This window comes from Schistocerca piceifrons, chromosome 4 (genome assembly GCF_021461385.2).
Source record: "Schistocerca piceifrons isolate TAMUIC-IGC-003096 chromosome 4, iqSchPice1.1, whole genome shotgun sequence".
NCBI lineage: Eukaryota > Metazoa > Arthropoda > Insecta > Orthoptera > Acrididae > Schistocerca > Schistocerca piceifrons.
In genome coordinates this window covers 747,427,204-747,453,044 of record NC_060141.1, presented here as the reverse complement: position 1 = coordinate 747,453,044, position 25,841 = coordinate 747,427,204, and the positions used below count along the sequence as shown (strand labels likewise).

The 25,841-nt window shown below is 40.6% G+C and overlaps 1 protein-coding gene across 3 annotated transcripts in view; it reads right to left on the bottom strand.

Annotated features, from left to right (window-relative positions):
• The window catches only part of LOC124795520 (peroxisomal acyl-coenzyme A oxidase 3-like), a 342,519-nt gene that overhangs the window by 202,930 nt on the left and 113,748 nt on the right, over positions 1 to 25,841 (bottom strand). For all 3 annotated transcript variants that reach the window (XM_047259589.1, XM_047259591.1, XM_047259590.1), the window contains exon 5: positions 25,199 to 25,345. In XM_047259589.1, coding sequence (XP_047115545.1) covers positions 25,199 to 25,345 — 147 coding nt within the window. The remainder of the gene's footprint in view (positions 1 to 25,198; positions 25,346 to 25,841) is intronic.

The window sequence follows — 25,841 nt, the reverse complement described above, 5'->3', positions numbered from 1 at the left end:
ACGCCCGCAGTGGACGCTTCTCTGCAGCCGTCAAGCACCTCCCTGGGTCACGCGCCGCCAATCGCTTCCCGTGACCACCTGTCCTCTGACTTGGAATTCTTGCCGGCTCCGGACCAGATGTCTTCGCCCGTCGGGTGCCCCGACGCAATGGAGGTCAACCCTTTGGCCCCTCCTGTCTCTTTATGGGTGCATACGCGCATACACCGCATGTTGGCGTGCACCCTGGACTAGGTTTTCAGGCGTTTCCTAGCTCCCCTCGGACCGATTGGCAGGGTGCGGGTGGCACAGCCTCGCCTGTTGTTAGGCTCCCCACCTCATCGCATACGTCAACATGCGGTCCTCCCCACGGCGGGCAGAAGCCTTATAACACAACCGTTCACCGATTTGCGGGGGAGGAATGTGGTGTCACCGCCAGACACCACACTTGCTAGGTGGTAGCCTTTAAATCGGCCGCAGTCCGTTAGTATACGTCGGACCCGCGTGTCGCCACTGTCAGTGATAGCAAACCGAGCGCTACCACACGGCAGGTCTAGAGAGACTTACTAGCACTCGCCCCAGTTGTACAGCCGACGTTAATAGCAATGGTTCACTGACAATTACGCTCTCATTTGCCGAGACGATAGTTAGCATAGCCTTCAGCTAAGTCAATTGCTACGACCTAGCAAGACACCATCACCAAGTTATATTGAGATGATAATACTGTATCAACAAGACCAATGTTATACAATTATGGATTAAAGTTAAGTATTCCAGAAGCTACGTACTTTTCTTTATAGCATTCATTACGTATCCTGTTTCAGACCTCACACCAGCCTGCGTGAGTTTAAGCGCGTGCCTTTTGGTTACCCGTCACTGTGGATTGGCTGTCTTGCCAGTCCACAACAGATTTAAGTGTCAGGAAGTCGTTTCTGAAAGTATTTGTATGGAGTGTAGCCATGTATGGAAGTGAAACATGGATGATAAATATTTTGGATAAGAAGAGAATAGAAGATTTCGAAATGTGGTGCTACAGAAGAATGCTGAAGATTAGATGGGTAGATCACATAACTAATGTGGAGGTATTGAATAGAATTGGGGAGAAGAGGAGTTTCTGGCACAACTTGACTAGAAGAAGGGATAGGTTGGTAGGACATGTTCTGAGGCATCAAGGGATCACCAATTTAGTATTGGAGGGCAGCGTGGAGGGTAAAAATCATAGAGGGAGACCAAGAGATTAATACACTAAACAGATTCAGAAGGATGTGGGTTGCAGTAGGTACTGGGAGATGAAGAAGCTTGCAGAGGATAGAGTAGCATGGAGCGCTGTATCAAACCAGTCTCAGGACTGAAGACCACCACCACCACCATCACCACCACCACCACCACCACCACCACCACAACAACAACAACAACAACAACAACAGTGGAAGGTATTGAAATAATATAGCAGGTGGCTGAGGTTGGCTGATGACAAGAATAAAAAGGATGAGCCAGCCACTCTGCAACATGCTAAGATCTCCAGCCTTAAAGAGAAGGTGAGATGAACACACACACAGGGACAAGAAGGACACCAAGGCAAACAAAAAGCAAAGAAAGAGGAAGGATTAAAATGGAGGGAGGTTGGAGGCCTAGGAGGGAAAGCCAGACTCCCACCCTTAGATTGGGTGATGAGAACCCTCCTTATGAACAAAAAAACACCAGCCACTGAGGCACTGTCACCCAACACCAGAGGTAGGGTGCTGGGAAGGTTAAAAGTCTGCCACAGAGTGGCTAAAATAGGGCAGTCCAAGATGTGGATCATAGTCACACTGAGGTGGGTCCTTGCGACGGAGAAGGTGACCATGTGTTAGTCAAGTATGGCCGATGTGGAACCGGCAAAGGACAACAGAGTCCCTGTGAGTGGCTTGCACGCATGACTGCCACACATTCATTGTCTCCTTGATAACACATAGTTTATTTGGTGTACTGAGGGTGCACCATTCAGTATCCCAGATCACAGAAACTTTGTGGAAGAAGACTGATCAAAGATCAGTCTCCAGAGGTCCATCTCCAGATTGGTTTACTGGTAGCCTTTTTGGCCAAGCAGTCAGAAAGTTCACTGCCTGGGGTCTCAACATGTCCTGGGGTCCCAATGAAGATCACTGAACACCCACTGTTGCCGAGTGCATAAAGAGACTTCTGGACAGTCAGTACCAAAGGATGGTGAGCGAAGCACTAATCAAGAGCTTGTAGGCTGCTTAAGGAGTCACTACAGATGACAAAGGACTCCCCAGTTCAGGAGCAAATATGCTAAAAAGTGTGATAGCTGGCTGCCCACTGTGCACTGAAACACTGCAGCCAGCCAGCAATGGGCGCTGCTCAGTATGTCCACAGTGAGCGTAACCAAAATCAACAAGATTGTCAACCTTTGATCCATCACTCTAGACTATTTCTGAGCCCTGGAACTCGCTGAGGATAGAAGAAATTGCCAACACAGGACCTCTGTTGGAACTGAGCCTTTTGAGTCCTGTGATAGGTACAGACAAAGCTGTGGCCAAGTCATGGGCCATGGAGGTGTAAAGAAAGAAAGTGTCAAGTTCAGTAAGAAGTGACCGGACTCGGGCTGCAAGGGGATGATACATTCTGAACCGCCAATGCGGAAGATGGATCGCTGTGTTAGGAAAAAGGAGACAGTAATTGGGATGGTGAGGCAAATTATGAATGTGGGCAGTATAATATGTAAGCAGTAGTTTCCACCACAGCCGCAACAGAAGAACGCCAGCTTCTATGGGGAGGCTGTTCACTGAGCGCGTTTCAAAAGCTCCAGTCACAAGCTGAACTCCACAGGGGAGGACAGAATCTAGCAGCTGCAGTGTGGAGGGTGATTCTGAATCACACACCAGGCTCTCATAGTCAATATGGGACTGCATGAGGGCTTTGTACAACTGCAGCAGTGTAGGGTGATCAGCACCCCAGTCAGTGTGGCTCAGGCATTGAAAGTTGCCAGCAGCACTTTTCCTTATGCTGATGAAGATGCAGAAGCCAAGTTAAGTGAGCATCGAAGACCAGTTCCAAAAAGCAGTAAGTCTCCACTACATTAACTAGCTGGTCGTCAAGGTAAAGTTCTGGATAGTGTTGGACAGTACCACAACAACAGAAGTACATGATGCAAGTCTTGGTGGCTAAAAACTGAAAGCTTTGAGTGAGGCCCAATGTCTGTGTCTTTTGCATGGCTCCCTGCAACTGGCGTTCAGTCATACCAATAGAAGAGGAGTAGAAGGAAATACAAAAATCGTCAGTATAGGAGGGGAGATACAGAAATACCGAGGACCTTACTGCTCGTGCAAGACTGTTAACAGCAATTAAAAAGAGTGGGGCACTGAGGACACAGCCTTGTGGGATCCCATTCTCTTGGATATGGGCAAACTGTGAGAGGCAATGATTCAAACTTTGAACATGCGGAATGACAAGAAGTTCTGTATAAAAATTGGGAGCGGGCCTCAGAGCCCCACTCATGTAGAGTAGTGAGGATGTGGTGTTGCCTAGTGGTATCGTAGGTCTTGGTCAGGTCAAAAAGGACCACAATAAGGTGTTGTTGCTGGGAAATGGCCAATTGAATGGCAGACTCCAGGTGGACCAAGTTGTCAGTGGCGGGTCGCTCTTGGCGATAACCCCACTGGGATGTAGCCAGAAGGCCTCAAGACTCAGGAACCAACACCACTCCCAGCTCACCATATGTTCTCTCAGCTTGCACAGATCGTTGGTTAGGATTATAGTTAGTCTCTTACCAGGCTTTAGCACTGGAGCGATGATACTTCCCTGTCATTGCGTCGGGAATTCGGCACTACTCCAGATGTGGTTTAAGATGGCAGGGAGGTGGCACTGGTAATCCACTGATAGATGGTTAATCATTTGGGAATGGATATGGTGTGGGCCAGGGGATGTGTCAGGACAGTTAGCAAGAGCACTGAGAAATTCCTACTCAAGGAAGGGAGCATTACGGCTCAGGGTGTTGTGGAGCAGAAGATGGGTGTTGTCGTTATATCCACTGTTTGAGGAGACAGAAGGAGGGGCAGAAATTCTCAGACACAGAGGTGTTAGCATAATGCTCGGCAAGATGTTCTGCAATTATGTCAGATCGGCAGACATAGCTTCATGTGGAAATTCCATATACAGCTGCAAGTGTCTGATACCCGTGAAGCTGTTGGAGCTTGATCCAGGCCAGGGAAGGGGTGGTTCATGTTCGAATGGTAGCAATGTATCATTCCCAACACTCCTGCTCCCATTGTTTGATGAGTAGGAGGATCTGGGCATGGAGCCATTTGAAGGCAATGAGGTTCTCCAGGGACAGGTGGCACTTATGACATTGGAGGGCCTGCCTATGGTCTTAAATGGCCATAGTGATTTCCAGTGATCACCAAGGCACTGACTTCCATCGCAAACAACCGAGGAATGGTGCATTGCTGATTCAGCTGCAGCAACAACGGTAGTAGTGATGCTGTGGATCTCTTTGTCGATGTTGCATTCAACTCAGATTCAACAGTGGTGGCGGTGGTGAAAGCAACCCAATCAATACTTCTCAGAAGCAGCTTCAGGGGCAGAGGAAGACCATGAAGCCCTTCATTCAGCAGTTAGTGGCTCTTTCAGCCAATGGTTGCTGTCCACTTGACCACAGGGGGTGAGGGTGGGGGGTGTCCATGGTAAGTAGAGTCCCAAGGGACACCTTCCACGTGAGAGGAGCCAGAGGAGATAGTTGCTCCTCTGGCTGGGAGGACGGGAATGCAAGAGAAGAAGACATGTCCCCAGCCATCAGACGAGAAGATGAAGAGGAGTGGCCCTGAGGGCCCACTGGAGTAAGCTCAGATGAGGAGCTCATTTTGGAGCACCACACAGTCCGCTATGCAGGGGGAGTGGTGCTCTCCACAGCTGACACAGGTGGGAGAAGATACACATGGAGTATTCAGATGTAGTAAGGTTTGACATCACATCGTTATAACATCACCTTGACATTTTCAGGTAATGAATCACCCTCAAAGGCCAAGATGAAGGCACCAGTGGCAACCCTATTGACTTTAGGCCCACTATAGGTGCACTGAATGAAGTGAACATCCTATCATTCCACATTGGCATGTAGCTCATCGTCGGACTGCAACAGGAAGTCATGATGAAAAATAATTCCCTGGACCATGTTGAGGCTTTTATGGGGAGAGACCAACACAAAAATATCACCCAGCTTGTCACAGGCAAGTAACGTCTGGAACTGGGTTGGGGATGGCATCTGAATCAAAACCAACTCACCGCACATTTTTAACAGCACTGTCACTTCCCCAAACTTGTCCTCCAGGTGCTCAACATAAAATAGAGGCTTCGTGTCCAGAAAGGAGTTCCCACCAGTTCTGCTGCACACTAAATAATGAGGTGAATATGGCTCTCTTCATTCTGTAGCCCTACATATACTATGGAGGAGAATGATTTAGAGTCATGCCTACCAGGATTGTAATCAACCTTCCCTTTGTTAAAGACTGCTGGGGCCATTCAGTCCCCAGCAAAAGATGTCTTGGTCCGCTTCATTGTGGGTCATCCACCCACTCCTATCAGGGGCTCTCCCCACAGGTGCCACCCAGCCACTGCAAAGGCCACCTGCACGATGGCCATTGCCAGGAGTCCTGATGCCCCAAGAAGACTGGCATCTACTCCTCGGCATACAAGAGGAGTTCGAAGCCCAGGCATCAGCAGTGTGAGCCCTGTATTGTCAGGGGGCTACCAGCAAATGGGTACATCATGGCCCCACCACAAGAGACTGGCTACTGTGCTGGATATTGCGTGTGGAGAAATCCAATAGTGTCATGGGGGCAAAAGAGGACAGTAGATAATGGAAGATGGTGTACTTCGGAATGTGTCCTCGCTCAAATAGTTGAATTGCAGGTGGAGATGCAATGATATGACAATAAGAGGTGCAGGAGATCTAATCTAATGGCACTATGGATAACTGATGTACTGCATAAGATGTCTTTCCCCAAATGGCATGCACTTCTGCAGAATTTGGAAAGTGGAAGGTCAAACCATAAAATGGGACCTGAACTTATTGGTTCGAAAAGTAGGAGACTCCTTTTAGTCACCTCTTATGACAGCCAGTAATATCTCAGGTCTATTTTAACCCCCAAACATGCAGGGGGGTGGGGGGGGGGGGAGTGGGGGAGGGTCTTCCCATGGTGTTACTAGGGAGGGGAATGACTTGGGGTCATATGTCGCAGCATTGTATTCTACTTTCCCTTTCTTGAAGACTGCTGGAGCCATTCAGTTCCCAGCAAAAGATAAATTTGTCCACTTCACTGTGGGTTGAGGCTTTTATGGGGAGTGGCAAACTAGGAATATCATCCAGCTTGTCGCAGGTGAATAACACCCGGGTCTGAGTTGGGGATGCTGTCTGAATCAATACCAACCCATTGCACATTTTGGACAGCACTGTCACTTCCCCAAAGTGGGAGACTCCTTTTAATTGCCTCATACAACAGGCAAGAATACCTTGGGCCTATTCTAAACCCCGAACCCACAGGGGGTCATAAGTTTGGGCCACCAGTTTGTTGTGGATGTCATAATTCTGAAACATGCCACTCAGCACAATGAATAAAGCAGCAGTAGTTCTAGCTTGGCTAAAATCATAAGGCCAAGAAAATGTTCTTAGATGTCACCAATGGAGTCCACTAGTCTCACAACAGTAAAGTATTGTGACTTATCTGAAATACCTGTTGCTTCATCCACAACACAGACATAAAATGAGGTCCTATCCAAACTTGAATGTATGTATTCACAAATCTACTCAATTATACATTCAATCAGTTCACTCTGGACAGGTTTTGAAAATCTCATAGTGTGCTTTCAAATCTTTGTTTCCGCTTTTCGCAAGCTTAAAACTGGTTCCAAAATTTCTGGGATTCAGAAATATTCCGTCTCTCTATGATCTCTGAAAACTAGCTCCTGCCTATACAAAAGATTTGTGATGTCAGTTAGAATTTTCATAATGTCTTTGCTAGCTTTCACTTCATTGTTCTGTCTGATTTTCATCAGTTTGTGATCTTCATTAAGAAGCTCCAAAATACTGAACACTAAACCAAACACATCTGTGCAAAATAAAACTACTTAGATGAGCTTTAGAAGATGCATGCGATGCCTGATCCCTAAACAGATTGTTTAGATCATCAAAACCCTCAGAGGACCATACAGTTTTTCTTGTGCTTAACAGGTAACATTGCCAGCAGAATAATTTTCCTTTTGTAGTGCTAGAAAACAATGATTTGTGCTGTTAATACCACAAACTTTGGAATGTATGTGTTTTGAACTTATTTTTCCTAACACTTTGTGGTCTAGCTGCGGGCTATGCCCGCAGTCCCTGTAGTGAGCGTTGCCGACGAGCGACGAGCTGTGCCTGCAGTGATGTACAAAAATGCATAGAAAACAAACTACAATGTATACTCGCAGTTTGTGTGTTCCGTTACACAGCTTGATGGTTTAATTATGCAAAAAATCTGCTAGATAGCAGCACCAACTGGAGAAATGTTCGTTTCTATAGATTCTCTCACATCCATGAATTAGCAGTGGCAGCAAGATGTCACAGTGTAGACGAAGACTTACAGATGAAGAAATTTTGGATGCTCTGTTCAATGATTCAGATTCTGAAGGAGAACTTAGTGATGATTCTGAAGATGATAGAGATACTACAGGTAATTATAACATATTTACTGGAATTTAGACAGTGATACGTTGAAACATGTAAGAAACAGTAGGCTGCTCATACACGTTTGCTGTGTGTATTTCGAGTAATATATTTTAGACTTATAATGATAATACAAGTTTATCCAGTTATACATATGACTTATTTATTTACAGAAGAAGAGCTTCAGAACGATATTGACTTGACATCTCAGCAGGAAACGCGTCCAATAGATCACGAATTTCAGAATGGTAATTGCTCTCCCTCCCTCCCTGTGCTTATAAATAATCAGTAGACTGTAATAATAGTAAACAATTTTGGCCAGTGTTATGTAATAACTTGTTTAGGTATTTAGGTAAATAATACAATACATGTTAGCAAATCCTATATACAACTAATTTACAGAAATTGAAGATCAAACTGATGGTGTGGAGACACCCCAGCATGTAAAGCAAGCTGCTCCTGATCATGAAGTTGAAAACAGTAATTATTCTCAACCTTATCTTTCTCATTACCAATAAGAATACTGTTGATTTAGAGCAAAATTATGACACCCTAAATTTACAAATCTACTTTCATTTTGTTATTTTAGTTCATCAACCGAAGCCTCAACCTACACGTCGAGTACATCAAGTGAGAAGACCCAGGGCAGACAGCGATGCTGACTTGGGATGAGATGACATTCCTGTGTCTGCACCTCCTGTAAGGAACACAGGAGAAGTTCTGAGAATTACAGTTCCACTTGCCACATCAACTGAATTTGACTTTTTTGAACACAATTTCAACAGGAATGTGGTGAAGCTTGTCAAATAAGAAACAAACAGGTGTGCTGCAAATACCATTGCAAACTTGAGGTGTACCAATCAAATCAAGAAACATAGTTTGTGGTCGCATTGGAAACCTGTTACTTTAGCAGAGGTTTATAAATTTTTTTCTATAGTAATCCACATGTGCCTGGCAAAGAAGACATCCATAGCAGATTACTGGTCCACAGCTCCCATTCTTCACTCCACATTTGCAGCTAGACAGATGTCCCGAGATCGTTTCAAGTCAATTTTGGCAACGCTGCATATAAATAATAATGATACATACATACAATGTGGACAGCCAAATCATGATCCTTACAATAAAATCAGACCATATTTTGATTATCTTGTGCAGAGCTTCAGAGACTCGCTAGTGCCAAGTGAGAATTTGACAATAGAAGAAGGAATGTGTGCCTTTAGAGGCAGGATACATTTTAGAGTCTATATGAAGAACAAGTTTAATAAGTCACAGCTGCAAAATACTAATGCGAATTCTTTACAAATGAATGGAAAAACTGGTAGAAGCCGACCTCGGGGAAGATCAGTTTGGATTACGCAGAAATGTTGGAAGACATGAAGCAATACTGACCCTATGACTTATCTTAGAAAATAGATTAAGGAAAGGCAAACCTACGTTTCTAGCATTTGTAGACTTAGAGAAAGCTTTCGAAAATGTTGACTGGAATACTCTCTTTCAAATTCTAAAGATGGCAGGGGTAAAATACAGGGAGCGAAAGGCTATTTACAATTTGAACAGAAACCAGATGGCAGTTATAAGAGTCGAGGGGCATGAAAGGGAAGCAGCGGTTGGGAAGGGAGTGAGACAGGGTTGTAGTCTGTCCCCGATGTTATTCAATCTGTATATTGAGCAAGCAGTAAAGGAAACAAAAGAAATATTCAGAGTAGATATTAAAATCCATGGAGAAGAAATAAAAACTTTGAGGTTCACCGATGACATTGTAATTCTGTCAGAGACAGCAAAGGACTTGGAAGAGCAGTTGAACGGAATGGACAGTGTCTTGAAAGGAGGATATAAGATGAACATCAACAAAAGCAAAATGAGGATAATGGAATGTAGTCGAATTAAGTCGGGTGATGCTGAGGGAATTAGATTAGGAAATGAGACACTTAAAGTAGTAAAGGAGTTTTGCTATTTGGGGAGCAAAATAACTGATGATCATCGAAGTAGAGAGACATAAAATGTAGACTGGCAATGGCAAGGAAAGCGTTTCTGAAGAAGAGAAATTTGCTAACATCGAGTATAGATTTAAGTGTCAGGAAGTCGTTTCTGAAAGTATTTGTATGGAGTGTAGCCATGTGTGGAAGTGAAACGTGGACGATAAATAGTTTGGACAAGAAGAGAATAAAATCTTTTGAAATGTGGTGCTACAGAAGAATGCTGAAGATTACATGGGTAGATCACATAACTAATGAGGAGATTTTGAATAGAACTGGGGAGAAGAGGAGTTTGTGGCACAACTTGACAAGAAGAAGGGACAGGTTGGTAGGACATGTTCTGAGGCATGAAGGGATCACAAATTTAGCATTGGAGGGCAGCGTGGAGGGTAAAAATCGTAGAGGGAGACCAAGAGATGAATACACTAAGCAGATTCAGAAGGATGTAGGTTGCAGTAAGTACTGGGAGATGAAGAAGCTTGCACAGGATAGAGTAGCATGGAGAGCTGCATCAAACAAGGCTCAGGACGGAAGACAACAACAACAACAACAACAACAACAACAACATGAAGAACAAACCAGAGAAGTATGGCATCAAACTGTTCTTTGTGTGTGACTCAAACACTGGTTATGTTCTAAATATGGAGGTTTACACAGGCAAAGGTGATGACTTCACAATTATTCCATTGTTTGAACGTCTACTTTCACCCTACTTATCTAAAGGTCACACTGTTTACATGGACCGGTTTTATACTAGCCCTAAAGTTATTGACTTCTTATGGAGCAAAGACACTTTAAGTGTTGGCACTGTTATGCTAAACAGAAAAGAAATGCCTAAGAGTTTGAAAAAAGCTGTACTGAAGAAAGGTGAAATGACATTCAGACACAGACCACATATGATGGCTTGTAAGTGGAAGGATACCAGGGATGTGGCAGTATTGTCTTCAAAACATGGGGCAACAGTATCTGACATTACTGTCAGGGCTAAAGGGGGCCATATAAAAAAATTCAAGCCTGATGCAGTCCTTGATTATAATATAAACAAGACAGGTGTTGATTGAAGTGATCAACTTGTTGCTTACTATCCCTTCAAAAAGAAAAGTATGAAATGGTGGAAGAAGCTTTTCTTCCATCTTTTCATTTGGGGAATAGTAAACAGTTACATAATGTATAAAATGTCACACAGACAACCATGTTCTCTGCATAAATTCATGTCTGTGATTGGAGAAAAACTGGCCATGATGGCAAGGGAGGAACAAGTAGGAGTGAACCCTTCAACTGTAGGCGACAGACTAACTGGGCATCATTTTGGAAGAAAAATTCCTCCAACTGACAACAAAGTGAGGCCATGCAGATTGTGCAAAGTGTGTGGTGACAGGGCTAAGAAAGAAACTGGAAAGTGGAAGAGGAAAGATACAACGTATTATTGTGCAATGTGTGATGTCGCGCTGTGAATGCCAGAATGCTTTGAACTATTTCATATGAAAGCCAATTACGTATAGAAATTATTTATAAAAAATGTAATGTAATTTAGTTGTGCATTGTAATTTTTTAAAATAACTACCTTTCATTTTGTTTTTATAAAACATAATCCAGTGCCATATTCTTTCTACCAACAATAAATCCTACTATAAGACTTTTTTATTTTCCTTGTTTCAGCTATAAGCTCATGATAACAGTGTAAATTTAAGCAAAGTCGGTAACTATAATGTGTTACTTCATTGTAAAGTTTAAGTTACAGTGGTAAAAATGAAAAAAAAACTGTTATGATTTATCTCTAACCGTTCCTGAATTACGATTTTTTGAAAAACGACAGAAAACCCCAGTCTCGTGTGCTAGAATGTCGTACTAAGTCCCAGACCTTAAAGTGTTCATGTAATTCTGGTGTTGGATGTCCTTTCTTCAGAATTTAATTTCTTTCAGTTTCACATCTCCTTGAAAGCGAAAGCTCCTGAAAGGAAGTAATGATGTCCTCATTCGAAAGTGTTACATCAGTACTTCTACAAGACTGGGGTTCATTAATTTCACAGCACACGGGACAACAAATGTAAGAGAAACCTAAAGAGGCAGTACCACAGCTGCTGGCCTCCTGTTTCACACAAGTGCATGTCAACACAGCTAAGGCAGCCTGTACCTCCTCTTCTGTTCCTAGTAGTGAAGTCATGGTTACCATGGCAACCGAGCACTTGCAGGCAGCCTGACGTGTGTCTGGCCTCCTTGCCATAATGCTTCATGCCTCTGTCTGCCTTAGATTAGGGCTAAGCCTTTGCACTTTGAATTGGTCTCTAGTGCTGGCAGTTTAGAGGTAGTAACACTGGCTAATGTCTTTCACACTCACTGACAGGGGTACATAAAAGTTTATTGGAAATATGATTATTGCTGCTAATGTATTATTGAAAAGTAGGGCCAGAGCTAACAATTTGCAACATTGTTCCAAAACCTAATTGGGGTCCTTTGGTTTGAAGCCAAGTGGAGGTTATCAACCAATGGCTTCCTTGACTCTGTGACAGTATTGGTTGCAGATTTCTAGACCTGTCTTATTGTGGGAATCCCTTTGATAGGTCAGGGGTGCACTACACAAAGCAAGCAGCTACTCAGGTAACAGAGTACTTGTGGAGTGCACATGGGAGTTTCTTAGGCTAGCTGGTAGTTTGAGATACTCTCATGAACACTCACCAGTCGATACGCGTATAGGGAAATCAGACCATGTTCAGAGTAAAGACAGTTCAACTGCAAAAAATTTTATCAGTAAATTGTCAAAGTATTTGTAACTAAGTTCCCAAATTTACAGCCCTCCATGAAAGTTCTTTACCTCAAATTATTCTTGGGACTGAGAGCTGGATAAAACCTGAAGCAAAAAGCTCTGAGACATTTAGTGAAACCTGGAATGTTTATCAGAAAGAGAGATTGGGCGCCATAGAAGGTAGCGTTCATTGCAGTCTCTACTGAGACTGAAACTGAGTGTGATAGTGAAGTTAACTGGTCATGCATAATAGGTCTGTGTGAAAGCAAGTTAATTGGTAGATGTTTTTACTGGTCACCCGAGTTTGCTGTGACAGTGCTAGAGTCATTCAAAGAAAGTTTATGGTCAGTTGTGCATAAATATCTAAATCATGCAATACTAGTTGGTGGTGGCTTTAACCAACAGAGTACGGACTGGGACATGCATGGATTCATTGCACGGGGTACAGACAGACTTCTTGTGAAGTACTTTTGAACACATTTTCTGAAAACTATCTTGAGCAGCTACTTGGCATCCAACATGTAAAGAAAGTGTCTTGGACCTTACCGATGGCATCAGTACAGAAATTGGGATTAGTCATCATGATGTCATCATAGGAACTATGTCCCCCCCAGTAGCTGAATGGTCAGCATGATGAATTGATAATCCTCTGTGCCCAGGTTCGATTCCCAGCTGGGTCAGGGAATTTTCTCCACCCAGGGACTGGGTGTTGTGCTGTCCTCCTAAGCATCCTATCATCCTCATTGACTGCAGGTCACCGAAGTGGCATCAAATTGAAAGACTGGCACCTGGCAAACTGCCTGCCCGATGGGGGGCCCTAACCATATGATTAAATTAAATTAAATAGCAACTATGGTTACGAAAGTTAATAAATCAGTCAAGAGGGCTAGGAGAGTGTTTCTACTAGAAAGAGCAGATATGCAGTTGTCAGTATCTCACTTGGACAATAAGCTGCAATCATTTAGTTTCAGAATGATGGCCACAGAAGAATTATGGGCAAAGTTTAAACTGATTGTAAATCATGCAATGGACAAGTAGTGAATAGTAAATGGATAAGGGATGGAAAAGACCCACCAGGGTTTAATAAAAAACTGTGTAAGATGCTGAGGAAGCAGAGGATGGTGCACTCACAGTTCAAAAGAGAATGCACAAATAACAACAAACAATGTTAGTAGACCTTTGTGCATCTGTGAAAACATCTATGTGGAGAGCATACAACAATTACCACCATCATGTCTTAGCAAAAGATCTGGCAGATAACCTGAGAAAATTCTGGTCATATGTAAAATTGCTAATTGAGTCTAAGGCTTCCATTCAGTCCCTTGTTGACCAGTCTGGTGTGGCAGTTGAAGATAGCAAAAGGAAAGCTAAAGTTTTAAATTTCATGTTCAAGAAATTGTCCACACAAGAGAATCATATAGACATGTCATCATTTGACCACTGAATAGACTCCCATATGAATGGCGCACTAATAAGCATCCCTGGCATAGAGAAAGAGCTGAGAGATTTGAAAGCAAATAAATCACCAGGTCCAGATGGAATCCCAATTCGGTTTAACAAAGAGTACTCAGTGGCATTGGCCCTTTACCTAACTTGAATTTATTGTGAATCTCTCACCCAGCACAAAATCCCATGCAACTGGAAAAAGTGCAGGTGACTCCTGTACATAAAAAGGATAAAAGAAAGGACCCACAAAATTACAGATCAATATCCGTAACTTTGGTTTGCTGCAGAAACCTTGAACATATTCTTAGTTCAAATATAATAAACTTCCTTGAGCCTCATAAGCTGAATCAGCATGGTTTTAGAAAGCATTGTTCATGCCAAACTCAGCTTTCCCTTTTCTCACATGATATACAATGAACTATGGATGAAGAGTAACAGGCTAATTCTATATTTCTATATGTCTGGAATGCATTTGACACAGTGCCCCATTTCAGGCTGTTAACAAGGGTATGAGCTTATGGAATAAGTTCACATAGGCCTATGTGAGTACCTTGAAGACTTCTTAAATAACAGAACCCAGTATGTTGTCCTCAATGGTGAGTGTTCATCGGAGACAAGGGTATCATCAGGATTGTCCCAATGAAGTGTGACAGGACCACTGTTGTTCTCTATATACATAAATTATTTGATGGTCAGGGTAGACAGCAATTTTTAGTTGTCTACTGATGATGCTATGATGTATGGTAAGGTGGCAAAGTTGAATGACTGTAGGAAGATACAAGATTACTTAGACAAAATTTCCAGTTGGTGTCATGAATGGCAGCTAGCTCTAAATGTGGAAAAATGTAAGTTAATGCAGATGAGTAGGAAGAACAAACCTGTAATGCTCAGATACAGTATTAATAGTGTCCTGCTTGACACAGCCAGATCATTTAAATATCTGGGCATAACACAAAGTGATATGAAATTGAATGAATATGCGAGAAACGTGGTAGCGAAGGCGAATGGTTGTCTTTGGTGCGTTTGGAGAATTTTAGAAAAGTATGGATCACATGTAAAGGAGACCGCATATGAGGTACTGGTGTGACCTATTCTTGAATACTGCTTGAGTGTTTGGGACCTGTACCTGGGCCAATTGAAGGAAGACATCAAAGCAATTCAGAGGTGGACTTCCAGATCAATAGGTTCAAACAAGACACATTTGCTACAGAGATGTTTAGTGAAATCAAATGGGAATCCATGGAGGCAAGATGACATTCTTTTCGAGAGGAACACTATTGAGAAAATTTAGAGAACTGACATTGGAAGCTGACTTCTGAATGATTCTGCTGTCGCCAACATACATTGCACATAAGGACCACGAAGATAAGATACGAGAAATGAGTGTTCATATGGAGGCATATAGACAGTCACTTTCCACTGGAACAGGGGAGGGAACGAATGACTAGTAGTAGAGCACCGTAAACCCCCCGCAACATACGGTGCAGCAGCTTCTGGAGTATCTATGTAGATGTAGATGTAAGGAGGGTCATGGATATGATATGCCAGTTGTGGTGGAAAACATTTAAACAAAAGCTTTTCCATTGAAGCGAGAGTTTTTGCACAGAAATTCAATCACCAACTTTCTCTTCTGAATATGAAAATATTTTGTTGAAGCCCACCTAAATGGGGGAAATAACCACTGTAATAATATAAGAGATATCTGAGCCAGTACAGAAAGATTTAGGTATTCACTTTTGCAATGTGCTATTCAGGAGTGGAACAGTCAAGAAATAGCCTGAAAGTGGTTCTATGACGCAGCTGCCAAGCACTTAATTGTGAATTAAGAGAAATGATGTAAATGTAGATGTAGGGGTGTTTTCCCTGACATACTTATTCTGCTTTTGGGTTATACAAGAGCCACAGCTAGGATTTCCAACTATTTTGGGGATAAATAGCTCATCTTCTTCCAAGAAGAAGGTAAATAAGAAGTATATTTCTAAAAATGAGGTATTTCAAAAATTTATGTAGTTCTTTAATTAAATACAAATTTTCATACTTCTACTGTTAAACGTCAATTTTTGTTGGATCTCGAAGTTTAATATCTGGTGCAAATGGTAAATTTATGTTTACATAAATGAATAATTAATTTTTAATTTAAATTTATTGAAGCTCTGCCTCTTTCATCCCAACAGTTTGCACCCATCACCAACTACTCTATTTTGGTAAATGCTGAGGCAATTTAAACAGAAAACACATGGGATACATTTTTTACATTGTTTGGTGACTTTATCACTTGCTTTTGACCATATAGTGTAACTTGTATTTTGGGTGAAAAATATTTGTCATCATTCATTAGTTTTCTTTGAGCTTTTTAAATTAATATAGTTTCAGAACAAGAACCTTCCTTGCAGATACTGTATATTACACTGAATTTATTTTGAGGCTCACTCTTTATCCAGTCATATGATTTCTACTATTCACATTTAAATTTACTTAATAGTTAAGGGTTTGTTTTCATTTGATTTACCGATATAACAGATTCACTTTCACAATTATTTGTTGTTTTTTAAGCAAAAAAAAAAAAAAAAAAAAAAAAAACCATATTTATGAATTCCAAACTTTGCAACTGTTTACAGTAATTAAAATGCAAAAATCTAGACAACACAACATAACTTAAGCTCCAAATGGTTTTTATGTGTGTTGAAACATGTGTGTGTTTGTGTTTTTGAATATTATTAAAAGGATACATTTATCCTGTTGTAAGTGTTTATGTTTCATGTAACTGTTGGTTAATCACTCCACCATTCAGTCCATACTCAGTGCAGCTGGCAGAAGCCACTCTTGACACCTGAGGCAGCTTTCGCCCCTCCAAGTCTGATGCACTGAAAGCAGGTACATTACCCTGCTGCCACACTTCTAGAGTAATACATCAAAATTATTGAGCTGAATTATGTTACATCATCATACACCTTTGTTCTAATTAGCTGAGAATGTACCTGTTTGATGTATTTATGGATACAAACACATTTTAGTTAATTAGATTAAGGGGAACGATAAAAACTTGAGTCACTGAGTTTTTAATGTAGTTTTATTTTATTTCATAAAACACAAAATATTATTTTAACTCATTTCAGTTACAAGAGAAGTCTCAACAATTTTAACCAAATCGCAGGTGTGTGTGTGTGTGTGTGTGTGTGTGTGTGTGAGAGAGAGAGAGAGAGAGAGAGAGAGAGAGAGAGAGAGTGTGTGTGTGTGTGTGTGTGTGTGTGTGTGTGTGTGTGTGTGTGTGTGTGTGTGTGTGTGTGTGTGTGTTTGTTTTAGAGCCACTCAACAGCTAGGTTACCAGGGACCAAGATTATTTACACCATCTTATCCATGTTCTTCGACTGCAATTGTTTCCTCGTTTCCATCCAGACTTGTCCAGTTCTGAAAAGAACACACTCTGAGAGGGTTGAAGTGCCAGAAAAGCACAAAATACTTTAAGGCAGCATCAGATATAAATAGTGTGGAGTCATGGTACTTGTTCCAAAAAGCTGTCAAATTTCTCCTCTATATCTGGTTACTATGGGAATAAGTACAGCGACATGTCCATTTGCACATTGGTAAGCCTTCCTGATGCTGACTTACTTTTCTTTCTCTTCCATGAGAAAAGTCCAGATCTTCTTCTTCTTCTTAACTTGTGTTTAAGTTTTCTCTACCTGACCTACCACAATGTTGTCATTATTTCATGTCTGCTTAATCGCCGCTATAAGCTCCTGTCAATAACTAAAGAGAAGGTTCAGTTGAAAGAAGAAATATATGGTTAACTACTAGACAAACTAGAGACTGGTTTCACTTGAAAAGCAAGAATGTATAATCCAGTCAATATGAAAACCTACAACAGAATGTATACATTGTTTACATTTGGTTGCTTCAGCAGTATGGTTTCGCTTGCAAGAATAAAATCAATAATAATCCAACTGATACATAAAAGTACAACTGACTGAATCAGTTATTTCCATTTGGGTGTTTCCATTACTAGGCACAATAGCTCAACCAGTGCTCATAACTATCTATAAATAATATAGAGCTTTTCTTTATATTAGTGCCGTAAGTTTGCTATTGAGTCATTTGCTATCCGCACATTTATGTGCCCTTGTGAATTTCTTTCATAAAAAAATGTTATTAGGCTTACGTTAACACAAGTAAGTTCATTTTCCTAATAAAACAAATGTGTACTGGAGCAGCAGTGGTCTACGACATAACCAGATGAGATCATCCACTGCACTTTGTGTGGTAGGAGGTGACAGCTGCAAGAATCTTCTCTCAGTAAAATCTTCATACTATGAACAAAGGAAAGTATGAAATCTAATAGATTTTGAAAGTGAAATGTCTGATGTATTTATCATCCCATGTTCATTCTCCAGTCATCTTCATCTACATCTACATCTACACAGATACTCCACAAGGCACCATACAGTATGTGGTGGAGGGTACCATATACCACTGCTAGTCATTCCCTCTCCTGTTCCACTCGCAAATACAGGGAACAACTGTCTGTATGCCTCTATATGAGCCCTAACTTCTTGTATCTTATCTCTGCAGTCCTTACACATAGCTTGTGTTGGCAGCAGTAGAACTGTTTGGCAATCAGCTCCAAATGCCGGTTCTCAAAATTTTCTCGACAGTGTGCCTTCAGAAGAACATCGCTTTCCCTCCAGGGATTCCCATATGAGTTCCCAAAGCATTTCTGCAACACTTACATGTTGTTTGAGCCTACCAATAACAAATCTAGTGGCCCACCTCTGAACTGCTTTGATGTCTTCCTTCAGTCTGACATGGTATGGATCCCAAACCGTCGAGCAGTATTGAAGAATATATCACATCAATGTCCTATAAGCAGTCTCCTTTACATGTGAATCACACTTTTCTAAAATTCTTCCAACACACGAAAGTCAACCATTCACCTAACCTACCATAGTTCTCACATTCTCATTGCATATCATATCACTTTACAATGTTATGCCCCGATATTTAAATGATATTACTGTGTCAAGCAGGACACTACTAATACTATATCCGAACATTACAGGTTTGTTCTCCTTAACCATCTGCATTAACTTACATTCTTACACAACTTCCGACAAAAAAATTGCTCTGAGCACTATGGGACTTAACATCTATGGTCATAAGTCCCCTAGAACTTAGAACTACTTAAACCTAACTAACCTAACGACATCACACAACACCCAGTCATCTTCCAACAGCCACTCAACTTCGACACCTAACCGTACTCCACAGCATCATCAGCAAACAACTGCAACTTCCTGTCCACCCTGTCCACCAAGTTATTTATGTATATAGAGAACAATAGTGGTCCTATGGCAGTTCACTGAGACACTCCTGACGATACCCAAGCCTCTGATGAACACTAACCATTGAGGACAACATACTGGGTTCTATTACTTAAGAAGTCTTTGAGGCACTTGAATATGTGAACTTATTCCATATGCTCATACCTTTGTTAACAGTCTGCAATAGTGCACCATGTCAAATGCTTTCTGGAAATCTAGAAATATGGAATCAGCCTGTTGCCCTTTATCCACTGTTAATAGTATATGATGTGAGAAAATGGGAAGCTGAGTTTTGCGTGAGTGATGCTTTCTAAAACTGTGTTGATTTGTAGAATAAGCTTCTTATTGTCAAGAAATTTATTATATTCAAACTGAGAATATGCTCAAGCATTCTGCAGCAAACTGAAGTTATGGATATTGGTTTGTAAGTTTTGTTGGTCTGTTCTCTTATTCTTCTTGTACAGGGTGAGTCACTAACTATTGCCACCAAGAATAACTCTGAAAGTATGACAGGAGCTGAAAAGTATGTGGGACAAAAGTTACATGGGGAAAAGGGGGCCATAATATGAAGTTTTGTTTTTGCTAGGTGGGGTTGCTTCAGAGATATGAAGGTCAACTTTGTTTTTAAAATGGGATGCTATAGTTTGGTACTTATTTTCTGATAGTGACTATTGAGATGAATCCAATAATGTGTAACAGTATGGCCTTTGAAGGTCAATGAAGGTTACAAAGCCAGAATGAATGTCCATTTACAGAATGTTTTCAAAGTGATGAACATTGGTATCAATGCAGTACTGTAATCTTCCAATCATGGATTGAGTGGTATTCCTTACCACATTGGCACTTATCAAAGCACATGCTCTGACAATTCTCTCTCGCATATCTTCAGGTGTAGTTCAAACATCTTTATAAACAATATCTTTTATGAATCTCCACAAGACAAAATCCAGTCCAATGATTTAGGAATTGTGTCTGCAACTCATTACTAGCCATCAGCAAAAAATTTGCCTGACTTCCATCTTGTTCATACCACATACTGTATTAGGTATTTCTTCCAATAACACACTTAATGTTTCTTGCATGAATGTGGTGTACTTCCTACCATTAAGATTTCCTTCTATGAAATAGGGGCCTATAATTCTGTCCTCCAGAACCCCACACCACCCATTCACTGATCACAGTTTTTGGTGTGCAACTTGCCACAGCCAACATGGATTTTCAGTTGCCCAATAATGCATGTTATGCAAATTAACATTTCCTGGTTCTTGAACATAGCCTCATTAGTAAATAAAATCAAATTAATAAATGTGTCATCCCTCTGAATCTGCAGTTGAGCCCATCGGCAGAATTCAATGTGATGTATACAATCCGTACCAGTAAATTCTTCATGGAGACTGGTATGGTAAGGATGATATTTATAGCGATGCAGAACACGAACAACACTACTCTCGTTCATGCCACACTTCCTTGCAGTTTGATGCAAATTAAAACAAAGATCTCAAACCATAGTGGCAAGAGTCCAATTTTCTGTTTCCTCATTAGTAAATTTCCTTTGCCGGATATGTTTACGATGTGTTAAAATTCCAGTTGTTCTCAATTTATCATATTGTTGTTGTTGTGGTCTTCAGTCCTGAGACTGGTTTGATGCAGCTCACCGTGCTACTCTATCCTGTGCAAGCTCCTTCATCTCCCATCTGCAACATACATCCTTCTGAATCTGCTTAGTGTATTCATCTCTTAGTCTCCCTCTATGATTTTTACCCTCCATGCTACCCTCCAATACTAAATTGGTGATCCCTTGATGCCTCAGAACATGTCCTACCAACTGGTCCCTTCTTCTGGTCAAGTTGTGCCACAAACTCCTCTTCTCCCCAGTTCTATTCAATACCTCCACATTAGTTATGTGATCTACCCATCTAATCTTCAGCATTCTTCTGTAGCACCACATTTCAAAAGCTTCTATTCTCTTATTGTCTAAGCTATTTATCATCCATGTTTCACTTCCATACAAATGTGATCAGGAACGACTTCCTGACACATAAATCTATACTCGACGTTAACAAATTTCTCTTCTTCAGAAACACTTTGTATGCCACTGCCAGGCTACATTTCATATCCTCTTTACTTCGACCATCATCAGTTATTTTGCTCCCCAAATAGCAAAACTGCTTTAAGTGTCTCATTTCCTAATCTAATTCCCTCAGCATCACCCGACTTATTTCGACTACATTCCATTATCCTCATTTTGCTTCTGTTGATGTTCATCTTATATTCTCCTTTCAAGACACTGTCCATTCCATTCAACTGCTCTTCCAAGTCCTTTGCTGTCTCTGACAGAATTACAATGTCATCGGTGAACCTCAAAGTTTTTATTTCTTCTCCCAGGATTTTAATACCTACTCCAAATTTTTCTTTTGTTTCCTTTACTGCTTGCTCAATATACAGATTGAATAACATCATGGATAGGCTACAACCCTGTCTCACTCCCTTGCCAATCACGGCTTCCCTTTCATGTCCCTCGACTCTTATAACTGCCATCTGGTTTCTGTACAAATTGTAAATAGCCTTTCGCTCCCTGTATTTTACCCCTGCCACATTCAGAATTTGAAAGAGAGTATTCCGGTCAACATTGTCAAAAGCTTTCTCTAAGTCTACAAATGTTAGAAACGTAGGTTTGCCTTTCCTTAATCTAGCTTCTAAGATAAGTCGTAGGGTCAGTATTGCCTTAGTTGTTCCAATATTTCTACAGAATCCAAACTGATTTTCCCCAAGGTCAGCTTCTACCAGTTTTTCCATTCGTCTGTAAATAATTCGTGTTAGTATTTTGCAGCCATGACTTATTAAACTGATAGTTCGGTACTTTTTACATCTGTTAACACCTGCTTTCTTTGGGATTTGAATTATTATATTCTTCTTGAAGTCTGAGGGTATTTCGCCTGTCTCATACATCTTGCTGATCAGATGGTAGAGTTTTGTCAGGACTGGCTCTCCCAAGGCTGTCCGTAGTTCTAATGGAATGTTGTCTACTCCCGGGGCCTTGTTTTGACTTAGGTCTTTCAGTGCTCTGTCAAACTCTTCGCACAGTATCATATCTCCCACTTCATCTTCATCTACATCCTCTTCCATTTCCATAATATTGTCCTCAAGTACATCACCCTTGTACAGGCCCTCTATATACTCCTTCCACCTTTCTGGTTTCCCTTCTTTGCTTAGAACTGGGTTTCCATCTGAGCTCTTGATATTCATGCAAGTGGTTCTCTTTTCTCCAAAGGTCTCTCTAATTTTCCTGTGGGCAGTATCTATCTTACCCCTAGTGAGATAAGCCTCTACATCCTTCCATTTGTCCTCTAGCCATCCCTGCTTAGCCGTTTTGCTCTACCTGTCGGTCTCATTTTTGAGACATTTGCATTCCTTTTTGCCTGTTTCATTTACCGCAATTTTATATTTTCTCCTTTCATCAATTAAATTCAATATTTCTACTGTTACCCAAGGATTTCTACTAGCCCTCATCTTTTTACCTACTTGATCCTCTGCTGCCTTCACTACTTCATCCCCCAAAGCTACCCATTCATCTTCTACTGTATTACTTTCCCCCATTCCTGTCAATTGTTCCCCTATGCTCTCCCTGAAACTCTGTACAATCTCTGGTTTAGTCAGTTTATTCAGGTCCCATCTCCTTAAATTCCCACCTTTTTGCAGTTTCTTCAGTTTTAATCTACAGTTCATAACCAATAGATTGTGGTCAGAGTCCACATCTGCCCCTGGAAATGTCTTACAATTTAAAACCTGCATCCTAAATCTCTGTCTTACCATTATATAATCTATCTGATACCTTCTAGTATCTCCAGGCTTCTTCCATGTACACAACCTTCTTTCATGATTCTTGAACCAAGTGTTAGCTATGATTAAGTTATGTTCTGTGCAAAATTCTACCAGGTGGCTTCCTCTTTCATTTCTTACCCCAGTACATATTCTCCTACTATGTTTCCTTCTCTTCCTTTGCCTACTATTAAATTTTCATCTCCCTTCACTTTCTGAATAATTTCTTTTATCTCATCATACATTTCATCCATTTCTTCGTCATCTGAAGGGCTAGTTGGCATAGAAACTTGTACTACTGTAGTAGATGTCAGCTTCGTCTCTATCTTGGCCACAATAATGTGTTCACTACGCTTGCCTGCACTCATATCTTTTTATTCATTATTAAACTTACTCCTGCATTACCCCTATTTGATTTTGTATTTATAACCTTGTATTCACCTGACCAAAACTCTTGTTCCTCCTGCCACTGAACTGCACTAATTCCCACTATATCTAACTTTAACCTATCCATTTCCCTTTTTAAATTTTCTAACCTACCTGCCTGATTAAGGGATCTGACATTCCACGCTCTGATCCATAGAACGCCAGTTTTCTTTCTCCTTTACCATACACATATTTAAATGTACAACATGTAGGGTGAGTACGTTGTGCATATCTTTCAGCATTTAAGTCTCTAGCTCTCTCTGTAGTTCATTGGCATTCTCCATAAATGAGAAGCATATCGACTTGTTTTTCAAAGGAATACATCATTCACATTTGCTTGATTCAACAATACTAGTCTTACCACTCCTATTAGTATTGCATTGCGAAAGCATTGAATGGTGTTTATGTGTCAATGGCATGTTAGATGGATATGCCATATTTGGTGAATACTTACGATTTGCACGATATATGAGAGAGAATTGTCAGAGCATATGCTTTGATAAGCACTGAAGTGATAAGGAATACCACTCAATCCCTGATAAGAAGATTGCAGTACTGCATTGATACCAATGGTCATCACTTCGAACACCTTCTGTAAATGCACGTTCATGCTACCTTTTTGACCTTCGCTGACCTTCAAAGACCTTACTGTTACACATCACTGGATTTGTCTTGATAGCCATTATCAGAAAATAAGTACCAAACTATACCATCCCATTAAAAAAAACAAAGTTGACCTTCATATCTCTGACGTGACCCCATCTAGCATAAAAAAACCAATGTCATATTATGGCCCCCGTTGTCCCATGCAACACTTGTCCAACACACTTTTCAGCCACTATCGTGCTTTCAGAGTTATTCTAGGTGGCAATAGTTAGTGACTCACCCTGTATAGGGGAGTCACCTGTGCTTTTTTCCAATTGCTTGGGACTTTGTGCTGGGTAACAGAGTTACGATCAATGCAAGCTAAGTGAGGGGTCAAAGCTGTAGAGTATTCTTTGTAAAACCAAATTGGAATTCCATCTGGACCTGGTGATTTATTTGCTCTCAAATTTTTCAGTTGTTTCTCTATGCCAGGGATGCTTATTATTATGTCATCCATATGGGAGTCTGTCCAATAGTGAAATGATGGTATTTTTGTATGATTCCCCTGTGTTAGTCATTATCCTACAGTAATAAAAATCAATGTAAAAATATGTTTTTGAACTTGTGTAAAGACTGCCAGAAAAAGCTAGTTATGTGCTGTTTATTTTCACACCATTACCACAGTAATTTCTAAATGTGACTATTTGGATACTGGTAATCTGTAACTTCTGGTTTTCATTTTCACACTGGTTGAAACTTCACTTCATAATCACTAATTTTTATAAGTATATATGAACATTGTTTCCCTCTGGCTAGTTGTATTGAAACAACACATTTTGAGAATTAATAACCTCAAATCAACAATAGATTTAACATGTATGCTTGTATTTAGCACAGTTATTCAAAGAGTGCAGAAGTCACGTGAAAAGTTAACTAGGCCTTTACATACAAGTTTCTCAAAATGCTAAATACTCTCTCTGAAATTTTGTCACTGTGACAATTTTAGCCAATCCTTTTAAAGTAACAAATGACTTAGTAATAACATTAAACAGTTTTCTGACCAACGTACAATCTAGTTTCTTTTTTCTTAGCTTCGATAATGTCTCCTGTCATAATTCTAACTAACATTTGAAATAAAAAAAAAAATAAAAAAAACAATAAATTATCACAATTCACACATAAGGGACAGTTTTTTTCCCAAAATAGTACATACCTTCCCGGCTTCACAGTCTTCAATAAACTGATAGTGTCTCGAAGTACCCATCGATCGAATACCATTTGCAAACATAACAAAATTCACACAAATTGATGAAGGAAATGATGCGTCGTATTGAAATGCTGCAGACAGAAGTGCAAATGGCTAAAACAATAATAAGATACAATCAGTACTAAGTATTATTTTGCTAGTAAAGTACACTTACATGTATAATATTTAGTTAGTAAAATTCCCTATGCTCTTAATTTTTTAGATATAAAATGATATTGCACAGAATCATTTTAATATGCTATCCTCATTGTTGATTATTTTTGATGATAATTCTGCTTATCTGACATCAGTCACGTGGAATTTTACTTCTATGAACTCCTGCAACAAAAATATATGAACCAGCAGCTACTAACCTTTAGATGTACAGTGAAACTAAATTGCTGCACTTCGTACAACTTCTTACTGTAGTTTCAGACACAAGACATGCTCGGTCCTTTTCAATAGGGTGTATTATAATTAACGGCATAAACAACACAGATGAAAGTACACAATGCTAGAAGCAAAAGAGTTTCAGTTAAGATGGGCTCTAAAACGCCTACCTTAAGATATAGGAACATTTGTTCATCTTCAGTTCTGTGAAACAAATGTC